Source organism: Colossoma macropomum, unplaced genomic scaffold (assembly GCF_904425465.1).
Source record: "Colossoma macropomum unplaced genomic scaffold, Colossoma_macropomum, whole genome shotgun sequence".
In the NCBI taxonomy this organism is placed as follows: Eukaryota; Metazoa; Chordata; class Actinopteri; order Characiformes; family Serrasalmidae; genus Colossoma; species Colossoma macropomum.
The window spans coordinates 12,938,232-12,958,831 of record NW_023494797.1 but is presented as its reverse complement, the minus strand read 5'-3'; the positions used below and the strand labels follow the sequence as shown (position 1 = coordinate 12,958,831).

Here is a 20,600-nt window from a genome sequence, read left to right as displayed (position 1 = left end):
TAACATAAATATTGAAATATGGGGGTGGAGCTCCATAGAAATCTTTCTGGTTTTGGTTTTGGTTAATTAGCTGTTGAGTAGCAGTTCAGCTGGGATGTATTGCTGTGCAGTCATCTCAGATTATGCATGATCATCAGATTATGCATGAAGATTGTGATGCTGTTACCAGTATTTTTGCAGATACTGATAAATTCTCAATATTGGTTGATATTATTGGCTGACTGATATATATTGGTCAAGCTCTACTCTATGCAAGCTGATTTTTTAGTTAAAGGAGAATTCCACCATTTTTTTTCTTAAAAAGTTGTTGAGATGAAAGTCATTCAGAGTGGCAATGACAAGAACCAGGGCTACACACCCAGTCTTAGCAAGGTCTCCTGATGTCTACAGTGCAAATAAAGCCATTTTATTCACTATCCAAAACCACCAGTGAACCTACATGTGTCTTCTGAGATTTTATATGGAATGTTGATAATGGTGAAATAGTGATAAATCAGGAAAAAAAGTTTTCTTGTGTACTTTTCCTTGTGTGTTTATCCATGAATAGCTTTTAATAATAGGTTTTAGACCAAGTATTGTAAATTAGGCAGCGTATTCATAACTGTTTTGTGTAATAGCATTCTGTGAGGCTTTTGAGGACATTAAAAAGTGAGGGGCATTAAAAGCTTCGAACATCTCATTCCTATCACCACCACTGTGAACAGTTCTGCCTCTGAGTTGCTCTAGAATGGAGCATTTCACGGTAGGCCACTCTGAATGGCTCGTTTTACATCTAAACGATCAAATTATACAGAAATTTAGAAAAATTGGTGGAGTTCTCCTCTAAAACAATGGAAAACGGTTCTTCTTTCCGTGACATTTCGAGACTGAATACTTTCTCACAAGAACTACCTGCTCAGGGTGTCTGGTTTGAATGCAGTGGATGGGGAGTTGTAATGTTTCCTCTTTCCAATGTGTTCAGTATTAAACGCATCACAGTAGCTGTTTCCCAACATCTTTGTTTTCTTATGTCGGTTCCATGAAAGACCCCCAGGTGGTGACAGTAGAGAGCACTCTACACACCCAGTCTCAGCAGGGTCTTCTGACACACACAGACGCTCAGTGTGGTTCTTCAGACATGTGCAGTGCTTTAAGCTGATTTCTAGTAAATGAGTCCGGGTTCAGTAGCTCCTCCGTATGGGCGCTGTCACTTCAGGTCAACATACAGCAGAACTAATCCAATTCAGTCTGTCTGTGGAGGCCTCACACATCATACTCTCGTCCTCTTCTCTTGATGCTTTGCCTCTCTCGCCCACCCCCCACACTTCTCTCTCCTTCTATCTCTGTCTCTCTCTTCGTCTCTCTTGCATGGTAGAGTGGCCAAGGGTTTAAGAGCTTATCTTAATACCAGCTCTTTGAAATGTCCCTGTCCCTCTGCTTTCTAGTAAAAAATCAAACAGCCTTCACAGACAACATCTCACTGATTGGAAAGCAACAGCTCCTTGTCTGTGAGGTAGCCATGAAGAAAGAGAAAGCCTGCCAGGGCCGTTCTTATATGTTACCAAACCCGAAGCCTTTTCTGTCTCTGGAACGACTTAACATTTTTATCAGGGACAAAAATATTTATGTTATGTTACATTATACTTGTGCTTATAACTGGTAATTTTTTAAAGAATCTAGATCCTGATTATTACTATTATTATTCGTTAGGGGGATCTGCAAGTATGAGCATATCTGTATATTGGTGCCTATATGCATGTGTGTGTATATATATATATATATATATATATATATATATATATATATATAGGAATAAATTAAGACATAGATGTGGCCTGTGCATAAACTAAGATATCTTTTATCTTTTTCCTATGTGTTAAACTCAGCAAATAAATGTAAATTGTAAAATTTAAGTGTACTTAAATTTGCAGTAAACTGTCATATTTAGGTATATTCTCTGTAGATGATGTGATAACCTTTTTCACTTAGAAAATCAACTACACATGTAATTTGACTGGGGTTGTTCAAACTTGCATACAACTGTAAATATTCACTGAAAATGTTAATATTTTAAATAAAAACAAAAAATGCAACCCAGACCACCCTTTTACACAGTTTTCTTAAGATCATCAAGGCTAGAACTAGCATTAGCTTGATTCGTTGTGGTAGTTTTGGCCTAGCTAGTTATAATAGATTAAACTGATTGGTAGTGCTACATAAAGGTAACAGAGCAGTGGACCAGTTAGAAGTTTTATTTTGCACCATAACGTTTGTCTCAGTATCAGATGCAGGCTTATAAACATTAGCAACATATCCTCACTAAAACACTAATGTTATGTTCAGTAATGTCTTAAAATACCTGTTATATAGACAGGACAGAAAACTATAACCATTCTACAAGAGAGCTTAGATGATTTAATTTCCAGTCAAAACTGTCATAGACAGTCAAACACAGAAGACAACTCAGTGCTATGGGTCTGAAAGGATGTGTAGCTGTCAAGAAGCCCTTACTGAGAAAAGGAAATAAAGAGAAGAAAAAAGAAAGAAAATTTTCAAATTAAACTGCTGCTGGTGTTCTCAGAACAATGGACTGTCCACCCCAGAGTTCAGACCTCAAACTCACTGTGTGTTTGGCATTACTTGGATTGTGGGAAGCAGAAAATGCAACCAACTTCTAAGACTGAACTGAACTTCTAAACCGCTTATCCTGCTGGGTCGTGGGGGGAGCTGGAGCCCATCCCAGCAGTCATTGGGTGGAAGGCAGGATACACCCTGGACAGGTTATAAGACTACAGGTAGCTGCAAATATTGTAAATTATACAGTACTGTAGTCTCTTATACGACACTGTAAAAAGTGGCTCGTCAGATCTACCTAAACAAATTACTTCATATGGGAACAAGTAAATTAAATAGTTTTATTCAACCTAAATAAATACTTTGAATGAACGATTCTTTCAGTCAGTGTAATTTTTTTGAGTTGAATAAAACTAGTTCTATTGCTTGTTACACATGAAATAATTGGCTTAGGTAGACCTGACAAGCCATTTTTTACAGTGTATTACAGTTAATTTTCATAAGGGAAGCCCTTCGCCCTGCCATTTGAGGAGGAGACTGAGCTTGTGCCCGTTATACATTATAATTATTGTGCTCATTGTTTTTAACCCGAAAGCATCCACACGTTTGAACAGTGCAAATCCACGTCAGAGAGCGTTCAGCCGCTTCCAACTGGCTGCAGCTTTTTCTTTCTGGCAGATCCAGAAGCTGAGCTTGGTTAGAGGGGACAGAGTCGTGGCCAACTCCATCAGCGAAGCAGCGCTGGGAGAATAGCCTCAATCCCCCAGCACAGCACTGGCACGCACCGCACAATGTGTTTGAAATGATAGGAAAGCATTTCCATAATGTGGCCTGATGAGCCATTGTGCCACCGATACCTTGCTGGGGTTGTTCCTGCGGCTCGCTGCACGCTCTCCCCTTGTTTTCGAATCGGTTCATAAGGTGTCCCCGTGGCTCGGCCAGAGACGCAAGCCAAGCTTAATCTCTCAACTCTGATGGATTTGCTTTGAGGATTATATTTATAGCTCAATATCATTAAGTGGCAGCCTAATATCATTACGGTCCTTCCTCGCTGACACATAACGCAGCAATGACCCCCACGAGCTTCCATCATGTCAGTTGCTCTCATGCTGCAGTCCTCTGCTCTAATTAGCGAGACGTGCTCTGTGTCTCTGTAGTGTCTCCAGTTACACCATGATGATCAGAGGCTGGGACACTGAGCGGGGAAATTAGACTTTGCCAGCAGGAGATGCAGGCTGGCAACATGAAATGGCTCCATTCTTTTTTCCCTCCACGTTTCTTCTGGCCTTTTTTAATTCGCAGTTGATTCTGTAATTGCGTAATAATTAAATGATATTGATGAAAGCTGATTTCCTGCAGTTTTAATATTCTCTCTTCTCATTACAGTTAGAACAGATACAGAAGCACACGTGGTACATGTAAGTATGAATCTCTTCTGTCTTCTGGGTCTTTGTGTGTTTGTATCATGGGCGTACAGCGCCAGTCAAAAGTTTGGACACATCTACTCGTAGAAGGGCTTAAATCCTCATTATAACTACCTTTAGAATAATAACGAGGACAACAAGGCTATGAAATAACCATATCACTCAAGTTCAGAAAATTCCAATGTATGAGACTAGAGGGATCCGGTCTCCTTGGTGGGGGGGTGGGGAGCCGGGGGATGGGTGTATAGGTGGATTGATGCCGTGATGTGATGTAATATGAAAGTTATAGAGCAAAAACTATTCAAGGATTTCAAGAAAAGGATGAAAAATGTTCATAGTATTTAAGTCAGCATTTCTAAACTGGAAGGAGAAAATTCATGAACCAGTTTCAAATGCTTAAATGGGTGGGCCCAAATATTTATTATGCACTTCTATAACCTAAGAATAGCTCAGCTAGTTTGCATTGAAGTCCCTGTAGTTACTGAATAATAAGCCTTAGTAAGTAATAAGCCTGAGATTTTAAGGGGATAAACTGTTGTTATGCTATCCCAGGTGGTTTCTAAGGTGTTGCTGGACCATTGCTATGGTATCCGGTGTTCAAGTGTTGGTTGGTCATTATTGTGGAATCTCAGGTGGCTGCTAAGGTGTTGCTAGGCCATCCCTATGTAATCGTAGATGGCTCCTAAGGTGTTTATATATGTGTGCTTGTATGTATGTAAGTCTGTATGTAATGTATATGAGGGTTGGTGTGACAGGTGTCATTAGTGACCTCAATTTTGGCAGTTAATTTAAAACATTCTCAACATCCCTCCATTCATTTTCTCCAAAAAATGGAGATTTATTTTTGAACAGCAATGATATGTGGATCTTCATCAGTCCTGTAAGAAAAGCATCTCAGGTGGCTCCTTGTGAAGCTGCTTTGTGAGAAAATGTAAGTCTGCTTTAAAGCCAATCTGAAGAATCTAAAATAGAAGATCTGATTTTTTTATTCTCTGCTTAATTCCATGCGTTAATTCATAGATGCTCTAAAATGTGGACAATAGTAAAAATAAATTAAACACTTCTCTGAGTGGGTGTGTCCAAACGCTTGACTGCTACTGTATGTGTGTTTGTGTGAGGTTGTATGCACACATTTGTATGCATCAGTGAGCATACAGTGTAAATGAAGGGGGTAGGACTGGATTAGGCTGGTGTGATTAATGGAATGTCAGGGTGATGTTCAGTAGTGAAGAGAAAGTGTGTTTTTGCTGTATTTTTGTATTCATGGGTGTTTATTAAGAATGAAAAATCAAATGTGTGCATGCAAAATAACTAAAAATATAATAAAATAAAGAAAAAAAATAAAAGAGGCTGTAGCAAAAATTTAACAAAAACAGCCTTTATGACAACTGGCACTTGTAATAACTTGAAATAAGGCTCTAGTAATGTTTGTGTAGGTTAATGTCATTAAAAGTTTCTGTAGGTCTCATGTAGCTTAGAATAGATGTTAAAGCTCTGCTACTAGTTTTTAAGGCTATAAATGACCTTAAAGCACTGCTTATATCACAGAATGTCTGTCTGTTTATGTTCCAACACGTGATCTTAGATCTGCAGATACTGACCTTCTGTAAGCACCTTCTGTGAAATACAGAAAGCATGGAGAGACTCGTTCAGTTATTCTGCTTCTGAACTGTGGAACTCAATTCACCTTTTATTAGACAGTCAAGTTCAGTGATCCCTTTTAAGAAGCATCTAAAAGCAAATCTCTTTGGTTTTAACTTAGCATTTAATTACAACTCTTCGTCTCGTGGTATTTATCTTTTAATTTGATCTGTTTCATTTTCTCATATGATTTTAAATTAATACTTACAATTTTACTGTTAAATAATTGCTGTTAAGCTTTATCACCTGTCTGTGAAGGATTTTGTGCTGCCACCGGCATGAAAAGTGCTATTTAAATAAAAATGATTGTAATTATTAATATTAATTATTTACAAATGCCAGCCTTCAGTTAAATGTTACCATATTTGCTCTAGAACTCTTGAAATACGGTCTTCATTAATACTCAAGTGTTGCTATTTAATATGTGATTCTATGCTCATGCATGTAGTGCTACCAAATGTTTTCTCAATAGAATATGCTGATGTTAAAGAAAATGTAGATATTCAAATAGCAAAAATGGTTAAAATGTCCATCTCGAGCGTAAAGCTCTGGAAAGGAGCGCTGAGCTTCTTAGAGCTGACGCAGCAGCAGATAGTATCTGTCCTCAGTCCTCGACTCTGCTCACCCTGCATTCACATTGCCATTTATCCTCACTCTTAGCCTGAAGTGTGCCAACCGAGTGCCTTTAAAAATGTATAGATGGAGATATCATGCGAGCCCCAAGCAGGCACAGAGTGAGTGAGGCGGCCTAGAATGAAATTAAAAAGCCAGGAGAGGAACAAAAACGGTGCACAGAGACTTGAGAAATGGCTATTGCAGAAGATCCTTTGTGTTCAGTGATTATTAAACCCCTGTTCCTGTGTCCAGAGGGGGAAAGAACGAGCCGGAACCGGAGCAGCCCGTCCCGCGGAAAGTGGCTATCCGGACGCTGCCCTCGGCCGAGGACATCGACCCGGACGTGCTGGAGAGCATGCACTCGCTCGGCTGCTTCCGGGATAAAAACAAACTGATGAAGGACCTGCTGTCGGACGAGTGAGTAACAGAGTGAGAAGAGAGGGAGATACGCAGTCCTTCAAAAGTTTAGACAAACACCTTGTAGATTTACCAAGTAATAATTGGTCTTCACCATTAGTTTTCAATTAAAGGGCAATTCCACTAATGTTTCAAAATTTCTACCTAATTCATGGTTGAGAGTATTTTGATGTGAAATGGCTCATTGTAGACAAACTTGCCAACCTAGATTTCTTTACAGTGATGTGATGGGAACCATGGATTGTGATATCTACAGTATATTTACTGTCCAAAGCAACTAGTGAAACTACATGCATCTTATTGGTTTTTATATATAATGTAACAACTTATTGTGAGGGTGCTTATAATGTTTCCGTCTGGCTCCTGTCATCCATTGTGAATGATTTTGGCTTTCTAAGTTTCTCTAGAAATTATTTTGTTTACATCTTAATAATGTATTTATTGAAAGATTTTGAAAAAATCAGTGGAATGGATTGCTGACATCACAACAAGAGGGTACAATGTGTGGGCTTTGGCTTTATTCCCAACATGGCCTCTCAAATATTGCCTTAAAAATGTATGTGTGATCTTATTTCCCGTAAACTGAAACTGGTTGGTCTTTAACATATTAAGAAGAAACATGTTTATTCATATTAACAAAGACACACAGTGTCTCTGATGTAAACCACTGTTCACATGAAGCTTCGACAGATGTTTGACTGCTAATAGGGCCCCTTAGTGGAGAGGTTTCAGCCTGTTAAACATGAGTGAGTGAGTGAGTGAGTGAGTGAGTGAGTGAGTGAGTGAGTGAGTGAGTGAATTAATTAGTTACTCAGTCAGTCAGTCAGTCATTTCGTAAGTTCATCTGTCAGCAAGTTCATTTGTCATTCAGTCATTTGGTTAGTTATTTAATTAGTCAGTTACTCAGTGATTCAGTTAATTAGTCAGACAGTCAGTCAATTAGTCAGTCAGAAACTTAGTTACTTAGTCTATCAGTCAGACAATTAGTCAGTCAGAAGGTTAGTTACTAGTTAATCAGTCAGTCAGTCAGTCAATTAGTCAGTCAGTCAGTCAGTCAGTCAGTCAGTTAGTTAGTTAGCTAATTAGCAAAGTAGTCATTCAGTCCATTATTCAGTCAGTCAAAAAGTTAGTTACTGGTAAGTCAGGCAGTCAGCCAGATAGTCAGAAAGTTACTTACTTAGTCAGTAAATCGGTTAGTAAAGTAGTCAGTCAGTCAGTCAGCCAGTCAATTAGGCAGTCAGTCAGTCAGTTAGTTGGTTAGTTAATTAGCAAAGTAGTCATTCAGTCAATTATTCAGTTAGTTAGAAGGTTAGTTACTTAGTCAGTCAGGCAGTCAGTTAGTCAGAACGTTGCTTACTTAGTCAATCAGGCAGTCGGTTAGTAAAGTAGTCACTCTGTCAATTAGGCAGTCAGAAAGTTATTACTTAGTCAGTCCGTCAGCAAATTAGGCATTTAGGTTAGTTACTTTGTCAGTCAGTTAGTTAGTAGTCAGTCAGTCAGTCAATTAGTAAAGTAGTCAGTCAGTCAGTTCGATATTAAAATAGTCAGTCATTTAGTAAAGTAGTGAGTCAGTCAGCTAGTTAGACAGTTAATAAAGTAGTCAGTAAGAAAGTTAGTTACTTAGTCAGTGGGTCATTTATTTAGTTAGTTAGTTAGTTGCTTAGTTAGTTAGTTAGTTTGTTAGCTGGTAAGTCAATCAGTCAGTTAGTTTCAAGCCAGGTCCATAAGGTGTTTCACATCTAAAAGCCTTTGAAAAGCCAGATGTCCCCAACTTTTGGCAGGCAGTGTGGTGAGGAAGAGACTCCATAGTCATACGTTCCGATTAAAGCAGTCTTCAGCTAACCAGTGATGTATTTTGTATCTAAAACAGTAACGTAATAAATTTTAGAAGAACGCTATGCTTTTTTTTAGGATTTTTATACTACACTTGTAAAATTAAAGGTCCAAAAAATGTTTTCTGGAGTGATGCCATAAAAGAACCACTGTTGGTTCCCTAGTGAATCATTATTGTAAATGAGATGAGTGAGTGTAAAGAGGTTTTTATGTCAAAAGAACCTCCACATAAAGATTCTGTGCCATTTTATTCCAAATCCATGCCTAAGCCAAGAACTGTTTACAAACCTTTATGTTTAACAGTATGGAGTCAGTGGGCAATTGGGATTTGCTGTAGCCCCATAATGAAATGGTTAATGCACATACTTAACCAGTTTATCTAGGCTACAGTAGCCAGTGCATAATCAGCCCCATCTTGCACTAACTCTTCCCTAAAGCTTCCAGCTCGCTCCTTCTGACAGTGTTTGCTTTGGGATGCCATATGCGAGTAGAAGTGTTTTACGGCTGTTTCTCAGGGCTACTAAACCCACAGTGCGTCTGCCTGGCCCCGGGCCGTTAGCGAAGCCTGTTCACTTTCTCTCATTCATCTTCCCCCCCAAACTCCTGCAATTACCACCTGCATGCTCCACTGTGTATGCTCACCTTCTTAATGTGGCTGATGGATGGCTGGGCTCCTCTCCCCTAAAGCATAGCAGCCTCCGCCTCGTCTCTCTCCCCAAGCATCCGCCGCAATTTAGCCAGCGCCTGTAGCAGAGACGGGCCCGTTTACCCCCCACCCCGCGGCATAACAGCCCACATTTGCTGCAAGTCCATGTGCTGTCTCTTAACTGTGTTCCCACCCTTTTAATTTAGCACATATTCTCAGTTAGAGCTGGTTTGTCTTTGTCTTGTAGGCCTGCTCTCTCCAGGAATGACTTTCTCTCCTTTTTCATGATAAAAGTTTCAGTGTATTGGTCTAAAACTGTGAATTTGTCAAGTTTCAAAATGCAGATTTGACCAAATTGACACAATTTTCCCCTTAGTCCACATGTAGTCAATCAACAGAAACATGATTGGTGTCTGCTTCATTAGTTCTGGACCGAAGCTATGAAGCTAATGTACCTAACAAGTGATGACAGCTTATACAGCTACCATAATGCAAGCTACAGTGCTGAGCAAAAGTCAGAGACCACACTTTGTTTATTTCATTTACAGTCAATTTTCAGCTAATTTAAGATAAACTATTTGTTTTTCAGGAGATAAGATAATATATAAGGTCAAAGGTTTCCAGAACTGGAAACAAAATTGCAAAGTGGGTTCACACTGCATTTTTCTGAAGGTGGAAAAAATGTGAAATGCACCACATGGTCATTTTTTCTTGGGGGTTCACACTAAGCAGCAACAGTGCTAACCACCAACAGTGTGGTAACTATCAGTTAGCTGTGCTAGCAAGCTATCGTTTCAGCATGTACAGGCAGTAAGTTTAATCAGAGAATGTGTAGGGTGGAGAATTGCCACTTAGTAATGTCTACCAGGTTTGTCGAGCGCTAGAAGGTGCTCACAGACAAGTCTGAAATTAACTGGTTCTTAAGAAAGTCTTATGCAAAATCATAGTTTGTAAAACCTTAATCATAATTTATATCTCTGTTGTTGGAAGAAAACCTTGTATCTCCATTTTTATCATTTTTCAGTTTTTGACACAATCTGAAAATGCCTGCTGCCCTTTCCAAATTTCATGATTAATGGACTGAAAGAAAAGGTCCAACATTACTTGGAGATACATTTACATTTTGGAGATAGAAGGTTTGTCCTGATAGCAGCGATATAGAAACTAGTAGCTAAAAGCTTCCATTACTTGTTAGCTATATTGGCCTTGTAGCTTCAGCGCAAATCCAAATGACGCCAAACACATCTTGGCTTTTTGACTACATTTGAGTTAACACCTTAAAAGGCCTGGACAGCCGGCAGGCCCAAAGTTTTATTACACACTACTTTAACCTAAGAATAGCTCAGCCAGTTTGCATTGGAGTTCCCTGTAGTTACTGAATAACAAGGCTTAGTATGTAATAAGGATTTAAGGGGTTATGGGTAAAATTGTAGAAATTAGATTTTTGGCCAGATCATTATTTTAAACATAAGAACTCCCACCATAACATTGCTTTAGGATGTAAATGTTGAGGTGCTTATTGCTCTCTGAGCCTTCATTTGAACTTTTCACTCTAGTGACAACCAAGAGAAGATGATCTATTTCCTGCTGCTGGACCGTAAGGAGAGGTATCCCAGTCATGAGGACCAGAACCTGCCCCCCCGCAACGAGATCGGTATGGACCGCTTTCATTTCCTCTCACTCACACGGAAAGCGTCTTGCCAAGTCCACTTGATTCATTTAGGTTGCACAGCATCTTATTAAGCACTTAATCTGCTGTAATTACTGTAGTAGCTCCTGTAATTACTGTACTAATGAGTGTGCGCTGGTCGTCTCAGACCCTCCCAGGAAGCGGGTGGACTCTCCGCTGCTGACCAGGCACAACAAGAGGAGGCCGGAGCGCAAGTCGATGGAGGTGCTAAGTGTGACTGAGGGAGGCTCTCCTGTACCTGTCCGACGAGCCATCGACATGACCCAACATGGACAGAGGTACAGAGCCCCCCTCCCACCCCCTGACATCCTCCACTATTCACTCGCCGGGTTTTTCAGTGAGGACACTACCGTTCAAAAGGAATCACTTGTCATATTAATAATTGTTGATATTCTATTAAACAATAACTAACATTAGCATTATTTATGAAGTAAATAAATATATTTGAATGTTTTATTCAATATTTATAGGTTTTGGGAACAACTAGAAGTTCTTAAATGATACATAATATAATGTAAATACCTGTTTATAATCAGTTCGCGTCAAATTATCTGAAATTGGATCTCAACTATTCTTGTTATTACAGCTACAGTATTGTGCAAAAGTCAGAGACCACCCCTTTATTTATTTAAAATCCAGTCAAAACGGCCATTAAGTACAATTTATTCATTTCAGTGTCAGGAAAAAGGCAGAAAAAAATATATATAACATAAAATTACTCAGAAGCCTCAAGAACTAAATATAAAATCAAAATTTGTCAGTATTCAATTTGTCCACTCTTTGCCTTTATTACAGCTTCCATTCTTTTTGAAAGACTTGCTTTCAGTTTCTGATCTGCAAGGATGTTTTTCTACCACCTCCAAACTAAAGCCTTAGAAGTTGGTTGCATTTACTGCTTCTCTCAATCCTAGTAAACCCAAATAGAAACATTAGTAAACCGTACTACATATGTCTGATGTCCAGTATCAGCGGTCAAGTGCACATTTTCTTCTTGTTTGTCTATTTTCTTTTCTCAGTGAGGTCTTCTTGACAGCTACACATCCTGTCAGACCCACAATGCTGAGTTGTCTTCTCACAGTGGAAGGATGGACAGAAACACTTTTTTTTGAAGCAAGAGTGGAGCTTGAGTTTCTCCTCTCTCTCAAAGATTAAAGCACTAAATACTGTTTGTCTGATGGGGACAGTTTTTGTGGTGTACCAGGTCTTGCACAGTTGTTAGGGGTCCCATTTTCTTTATAGCTTTTAATAAGTCTAGTTTTGGAAACTCCCTTGGCTTCTTCTATAATCTTATATATAATCTCAGAAATGTCTACTGAAAAATGAATAACTTACTTAATGGCTGTTTTGACCGGGACTTAAATAAATGAAGATTGGTCTCTAACTAATGCTATACAGCTCTCTCAATTATTATCAATTATTATTATTATTATTAGAATCAGCTACTACTGTTTACAATTTTGGATATTTCTAAAATGTCTTGATTTTGTACAAATTGAAAACTATGAGGTTGTAGACCACTAGCATCATATTAGAATCACTTTATTACCCTTTATAAGGGTGTAAAGATTTTAATACTGAAAAACCACAAAAACGAATGTGTTTTGGAATGTAAAACTCGTCGCTAACAGGCCTCCTGCCTCTTCTAAGAGTCTCTCGTTTGCTTTTTTTTTGTGGAAACCACTGTCGATAATCAAAACTAAGCCTCTTAGTACATCCTATTGGAGTAAATGGGTGGGAAAGGGGTGGGGCTTATGCTTAGAACTCACTCATGCTCAGATGACTGGGCTTAGCTCATGAAGTGGTTTGTAAATTCTACGGGGTGATTTTTGAGGTTTTAATTTTTTAGATGGCTAGGCTCGGCAGGCGTCTGAGAACCTTGATTTATCTGATTCAAACAAATCAGTGTAGAATATAATTAGAGCTTTGCAGAATCCAGACATTTTAACACATAAAATATGCAAATTGAATGGAATCTTGACCTCAGAATCAAAAATTGTTTTTGATCGGTAGTGTATCTAAATATATCGCTGATGTCGGAACAAAACCTTGTGTCTCCATTTTTGTCGTTTTTCAGTTTTTGACATATTTTGAAAATGCCTGTTTCCCCTTGCATTGTGTGTAAATCTTATGATGAATGGACTGAAGGAAATGACCCAAAATGACTTGCGAAAAAATCTGGTTCCATTGACTTGCATTAAAAATAAGGTGTATTTTTTCCTTCTCCTGTAAAGTTACCATTTTGGAGATACGAGATTTTGTTACCGACAAGATATATATATATATATATATATATATTTTATTCTGATAAGATAAACATTCATCATGCCATTTTCACAGGGAGGTATATTCCTCTAAGCAGAGCACTTCTTCTGTTGGCACTTTTGCCTGCTAATCATGCACGAGAGTGAAATTTGGCCCGACTCATCACATTATTCCACTTTCATGTGGATGGCTCTGACAGGTTAGAGCCTAAGCGCTGAGAATGAAAAGATGAAGGAGATCCTGTATGCCTTAACTGAGTCTTTATCGTCCTTTGCTCATCTTTATTTTTATCTTCATGTGTTACTATTTCCATAAATCTCACAATCATTTCCCACTGCACAAACGTACATGCTGATTTGCTCACTTAATGCTGTCACACAATTATAATATGACTGAAGAATGATGAAGAATATGATTACTGGTTTTTACACAGAGTCACAGTATGTTGTACAGTAGTGCAGTGACTCTGACTGTAGGCTGGATAGTTCCTAGTGTAGTAATCAACGTCTTTGTTCTTTCTGTAGTAAATCTGTTTTCAGTAAAAGCCTGGATATTTCAGATGCCAACCCCAAAGTGCAAAGCAAAGAAGAAAGGTATAAATCAGCCCTGTCCTCTCTCTCTAGCTCTGAAGATGCAGTGGGGTTTTTAATTCTCATCTGGACTCTGCTCAAGTTACTGTAGGGCCAGATTTGGAACTTCAGCCACTGACATTGAGTGGATGTGTTATAATTGGACAACTTATCTCCACTCTGAAGTTTCCCTATTGCTTTTTTTTTAATAGCGCTGTTCGTCCGACGAGCGGAGATTAGCTCGCTACTGAACTTTAAGGAAATGGAGGTAGTTGAATAAGAATGAATAAGGGTTTTTTTTTTTCGTCCCCTCAGTTTTGGCAAAGCTGCGCCCCTCTGGCTCTCTCACACACATCAAAAGCATCTTATCTCCCTTCTTTCGCCTTTCATGTTTCCGTTTGATGTCTGGCATTTTTTGTCCCGTGGTAGATCCCAATTTGAGGTTAATTTCCTCCCGTCTCTTGTTGTTTTGCCCACTCTCTCCTCCCGCAGTCGCCCCGCGTCGTTTGTTTGCTTCCGTCTGAGTCTCGCCTTGTATGTTTAGCTGAGAGACAGAGGTTATCTCGCCCGCTCCTGTTTGCCCGCTCCAGCTTTCAGCTGCCGACCTTGCGCGATGGAGCTGAGTTTAAAGATTTCACAGTCCACTTTTACATTAGCATTAATTAGCTAAATGAAGTAAAGCAGGAGGCAGCGCAGCCTGCCAGCCAGAAATGAGACCATGACTGACCCTGAATTCTTTTCTGGAGTCAATATTTAATTAATCCACCAGACACTCGCTTTATTTATTTATTTACTGTTTTAATTACAGGGCCTATATCAAGCAAAACTGGATTTTCATCACTTTTTGAGATAGTTTGATGTGGTATGTAAACATTAACACATTCCTCAGTCCATACAGTCCACATATGGAAACTAAGCCTTTTTGAATTCAATGTTTTTGTGATGTCACAAAATCCAGTGCGATTGTCATCCTAGGGCACTTTAACTCTGCCCATTCACATTGAAGTTATTAGGAGTGTTTCATCTTGGATGACCTTTTAAAGACAGACAGTGATGTGGAAGGTCTTTGGGCTCAAAACATGTTTAAAAATTCACGTTAAGACATTCATAAAATTTTGCATGTTAACACGTAAATTTATTCATGATATTGTTTAAGGTCTCTGCCAGTGAAAGTCCTCAAATAAAGAACATACATGCATATTTATAATAGAAATTACTTCACACATTACAACCAACAACAAAACGTAAAGCCTATGTGTAGCCCCTTTGTTTCATTTGGATTATTTATGATATAGTGAGCTGGGTGCTTACCTATGTCTACGCTGAGCTGACCTCACCAGACAGGGGAATGACGCAAAAGTAGCATCCCCTTAAAGGAGGAGCTGATAAGCTTAAACTTTTGAACCAGGAGGAATTGAAGGAGTCGTGTTTTAAAAAATGGCTTTGCGTAACTTTCTTTTGAAATGAAATCGAGATTGCACAAGACTTTAAGACAAATTTCAAGCATTCAGGCATTCTGATAAACACATTCAACCAGATGTTTCCTAACATTTGACAGTTTAACTCATAACAAAGGAAAAAACTAAATAAGGTTAGTAAATTAGTAAATTAGTAAGGTGTTGGGCCACTACAACCCTCAGGAACATTGGATATGTGTGTGTAGAATAAAATAACTTATTTGGTCTGTTGGTAAACATCATGATTTACAAAGGTTTTGCAACAGCAACAAAACCCAAATACTGAAAATTAGCGTCTTAACATGAAATTATGTTGTACGCGTTAATACAGAGATTCTGACATGTTTTGAGAACAAAGGTCTGCCATACAATGCAGCTCAGCCAATCAGAATGGCAGAAGTGTAATGACAGACCAGGGGTCATTTACATATACCAGTCTTAAAGGCACAGCAACAAAAACAGCCAGTTTGATTCTGAGGGATAAAAAGAGGTTGGAAAACGGTCGTGTAAAAATGAAATTTGCCTCTTTTTGGTGCGTAAAACCACATAAATACAATAAGCAGACTCCAGAAAAAAGGTAAAATACAAGAAAAATGTGACACATGGGCCCTTTAAGTTGTAACATAAGTTACATACAATTTTGATGCTTGTTAACTATTATTATGCTTCTCCTTTTTATCACATTATGCATTAACAGTGTATGGAAAGAGCATTCAGTACAAATTATTCTACCTTTCTATAAAAAGCTCCCCTGCATCTTTGGCACAGATATCTTACAGCTTTTCATTCTTCAGGTTCATTCAACTGCAGATACTCTCTTCTTATCTATCAGTAGAACAGCTATATCTATACCTGCTTTCCCTCTTTCACTTGTAGGTAATAGAACATCTAATTGTCATAGCTGTAAAGCTTTATCTTTGCTCTTGTAGTTGCTTTCTTCTTCTGGGTGTCTTTCTTTCTAGTCTTTAGACTGATAAACAGTGCTGGCTTTTACAACACTGCATTAACTGCTCTAGCAGCAGGCACACGCGTCACATCACATCAGGTTTTACCCTCGGTCTCTAATGACTGAATGATAGCAAAAATTCCCCCATGAATTTATGACATGTTACTTGCGGCTAATTAAGTGAAAGAGGGAGGAAAGAAAACGAGCATCAGCATCAGACTCAAATATGTTTGGTGTTGTGATTTTCTGCTCGAGTGATCAGACATTTTGTGACTGTTGAATAATACACATTTAAGTAACATACGTAATTGATCAGTTTATGGATCAGATCCTTCCTCGGAGGCAGATCACGCGAGCGTTTGTTGACACATTTAATGATGATTTACTGTTTCAATTTCCTCTGATGACAAAACCCATTGTGTCCACGGCCAATTAAATCCTAGATGCTCATGGGAGCCCGTCCACGTTGACGGCCCAATATCGCGTGTGGTTAAAGAAAGTGCGAAAGCAAATTGTGAAGAAGATAAAAGGTTTACATCTTACCTATTGTGAAAGAGATTACAAGTATCTTCAGTAGCATATCATGTCAACAGATTGCATGTTTCCATTTTAAGCTTGTAGACTGGCTGCTTGCAAAGAGAAAAAATCACTTTCTGTAACATTTACTGCAAGGGCTGCGTGAAATGAACATAAAATACAATGTTTGATAAAGTTGTTGGATATAATGATGATTTGAGAAGCGCTAAATTATGATTAATACAATTATACAACCCCAATTCCAAAAAATTTGGGATAATTTGTAAATATAATATAATGTAAATAATAATTTTTGGATTTGGGGTTGTGATTTGACAGCATTTTTTTTCACAAATCTGACTAAACCCTCATATAAGCAAAAAGCAAAGACAAAAATGTAAAAACATGGAAAATTCATACTATTAGCTACTTACATCAGAACTGCATCGTAAGGCTATTTTGAAAAACGTTAGCTTTGCCTGAACAGCTTTTACTATATAGGCTTACAAAAACAAATACATTTATTTCTTAAATTTAATTTATGCCTTAAAAAAATAGTAAATAAATATTTAATTGCTTAAAAAGTGCCTTATAGTGATGCACATTTGTTGTGACAGTAGCCATCACTACTGCACGGTTCATGCCTGGCTCAGGAAAGCACATATTACTTGTCTGGCAGCACATGTGTGTAATTTGATCTATTCTGCTTTCTCAGCTTTTAACGATGAGTTTATCATGAAAACTTGTTTATGATAAAAATGTGATTACAAGTACAGCCATATCATTAACTTTTATATTGTCTATCATTACAGTAAATGGTACAGAATGTCTAATGACATAATGGCTGTTGTCAAGTGACAATAAAAATAAAACTACTTTCTCCTCTGTTCAGATTTTTCGTCAGTAAACAGCAGAAGTCCATTACTGTAATAGATCTCTACTGAAAATACTTGAATCCTTAAGTACATTATCCTTCAGCAGAGCACCATTATACAAGGACTGTTACACTTTATTGGCAACATGTCTCCAAAGGAAAACCTCCCTCTGAGTTAAGGCCACTTCTTGGTTTTTCTGGTCTAATGCAATGTTGCCCAACATACTGAAGCTTAAAAGGCATCTGAGATACAGTATATTGTGACCATGTTGTGATTGTCTCTGTGCAAATCTGTCTTGTGCTAGGTCACGGTCCATCAGTGGAGCCTCATCTGGTTTGTCCACCAGCCCACTCAGCAGTCCACGGGTAAGCCCTCCGTCTACACTCAGTTCACTCTGCCTGGGCCTGTCCCAAATCATACTCAGCCGTTCCCTAGATAGGCTCCCTCCCGAGGAGGCGGTGTCTATCTACAGAATGTGGATGAATGGAAAATTCATTGATATCACAATCTCTGTTTATGTCAGAGACATGCAGAGAAACAGTGCATTCCCTTCCATTTTATGGTATTATACCATTAGAATATTACACATTGGCCTGGTTTCCTTGCTAAGACCCCTATAACTTAAGAAAAGGCATTGTTTTTTGTGTTCTAACTGAAAAATAAGCCCTAGCATGTAATGTAACTCTAATGATTGTAGGAATTTAAGGGTTTAATGCGGTTAATCATTGTCTTTTAACTATTGAAAATCCTTTTAATGTATGGCTAGGACTGGGAACTGATATTATTTAAAGAGCCCATATCATGGAGAACTGAATTTTCCTCACTTTTTGAAATAAAAGAGTTGAAATGTAAACATACTACAGAGTTTTCAAATGTACCCTTCACTCACTAGTCCACATATGGTAAATCACCTGCTAAAGCATCTGATTTTGAATTCATTGTTGTGATGTCACAAAAAACAATGCATTCATATGTATCCACCTTTGCACACTACAGCTCTTTATCTCCACCTATTCACACTGATGTTATAAAGAGTCTGGACTGCTTTTTGATGAGACACAATACAGGGCAGCCAATCAGAACAGTCCACATTTACATATATCAGTCTTAACAAAACAGCCTGTTTAAATCTAAGGGATAATGAGAGACCTGAAAATGGTCATAAAAATCAATTAAGACAAAGTTTTTGTTACGGTGCCTGACATGTAAATCTTTTCTGTTCTGATTGGCTGCACAGTACTGTGCATGATTCCAGGCTAAACACTCTTCATGATTTGAATGGATGGAGCTAAACTGGCTGAATAATGGGATATATGTATATGTGTAGGTATTCATGACATCACAAAAACAATGAATTTAAAATGGGATGTTTTTTTAAGCTGAGTTTGCATATTTGGATTGGAAAATGATCAGTATCTTCTGAAACTTTAACAGTGATTAAATATTACATCATTTATTTTATGAAAATGAGAAAAATCGGTTTTCCATTATATGGACCCTTTGAAAGACAGCTGCCAGTATATGCAGCTACATTTCTCCAGCTAACTTTATGTGTTGCCCTCTTAGCCTGCGTGGCCAAACTGTCTGGACTAGCTTTTTTTTCTTCTCTTGAATTCCATTACTGAAACATCCCTCGGATCAGTTAACACATTGGCTAATTTGCATGGGGTAAGGCCATCCTCCGCCTGTGCACCAAAACAAGCTGAAAAAACAGAAGAAAGATTTTGCCAATTAGCATCAGCATCCTGCAGACGTAAAAAAGAGAAGACAGGAAAGGTTCCGTTTGTAAATGATGTCATCCAACCGGTGCAGAGAACAGCCCTTTCATTAGCTGCGCTCTGTGCCGACGACTTCAAAGCGAGACTCCGGAAGCCAGACAGTGTGGATTATTAGCCATGCTTGAGGTCTAGGTTTTCATCTAAAACACTGGTAAAGCACCAAAATTGCCGGCCGTCCCTTCTAATAGACTGCGCATTACTGCAAGTGCAATCAGAAAGCAGTGCCCAGCGTAATTAGCTCTAATCTATTCCTCATTCAGAGGATTGTAGCCCTGAGACATTGGAAGGCACCGGTTGCTAATGGCTTGGTTAAATCTGAAAATCCTGCTCCCTTCACTTACAGTAGAGCTCAAGCTGAATCCAGCTTTTACAGTTGACTTGTTTGAACTGGCTAACCGATTACAAATCCACCACTAAGTCTTCCCAATATGCTGTCTTTGAGTTACACGAGTGAATTCCCTGCAGGATTCAGCCTAAAGCCTGCTTTGAATCCACTCTGATCAAATATTCTAAAGTCTGAAATATTCTGCAGGCTCATACCTACTGTAGCGCGTTTCATAGAGACCGAGGGATGGATGAAAGACGGCTTTTGTAGAGAGCGCGTAGGGAAGAAGGGGCCTTTGAGTTAGACAGTCTGTAGCTCAGCAGCTACCACTTAGCTGTGATAGGCTGCGCTTTCCAGAAACAAGATTTTACAGTGTGTGTAATATGACTTTCAAATTGTTTTTTTTTTTTTTGTTTTTTTCCTTAACTTTGTTTCCTTACAAGATATACACTGCTGTTCAAAAGCTTGGAAACTTGTCATATTAATAATTTTGATAGTTTTATAAGCATTGTCTTTCATAACAGTGATCAAATGTCACTTTCCATCAACGTATGCTTTTCTGAGAATATCATGGATATCGTCAGTATTTAACCCCTTAAATGGCCAGGGTCTGTGGGTGGGCCAAATGTTTTATCACAGACTTCTATAACCTAAAAATAGCTCTACCAGTTTGCGTTGAAGTCCCTGTAGTTACTGAATAATAAGCCTTATTATTATTATGTTATAAGCTTAGGATTTTAAGGGGTTAAAAACACTGAACAACTGCAAGGTTTATTGTAAAGAGGGCATAATTAGTACAGTGAGACTAATAAAAATCATTGTACTTATTGTATTGTTTTAAATATGGTCCTTTATTTTGTTCTAACATCAAAATTCAGAAAAAAATACCAAATGTATTTTTATATGTTTTATAAATATCTCAAGAATTTAGGAACAACAATAAGTTATTACATGATAAATATATTTTATTTATTTACAATCAATTTTTTGTCACAATATCTACCTCAAGATTTGATCACCACTCCTGAAACTCCTGAGGCATTTTTAAATATT

General features: G+C 38.3%; 1 protein-coding gene across 1 annotated transcript in view; it reads left to right on the top strand.

Moving 5' to 3' along the window:
* Positions 1 to 20,600, top strand: part of brsk2b (BR serine/threonine kinase 2b) — a 216,835-nt gene that overhangs the window by 172,103 nt on the left and 24,132 nt on the right. The window contains exons 9-13 of the mRNA XM_036584321.1: positions 3,940 to 3,971; positions 6,486 to 6,650; positions 10,686 to 10,783; positions 10,947 to 11,097; positions 17,749 to 17,809. Coding sequence (XP_036440214.1) covers positions 3,940 to 3,971; positions 6,486 to 6,650; positions 10,686 to 10,783; positions 10,947 to 11,097; positions 17,749 to 17,809 — 507 coding nt within the window. The remainder of the gene's footprint in view (positions 1 to 3,939; positions 3,972 to 6,485; positions 6,651 to 10,685; positions 10,784 to 10,946; positions 11,098 to 17,748; positions 17,810 to 20,600) is intronic.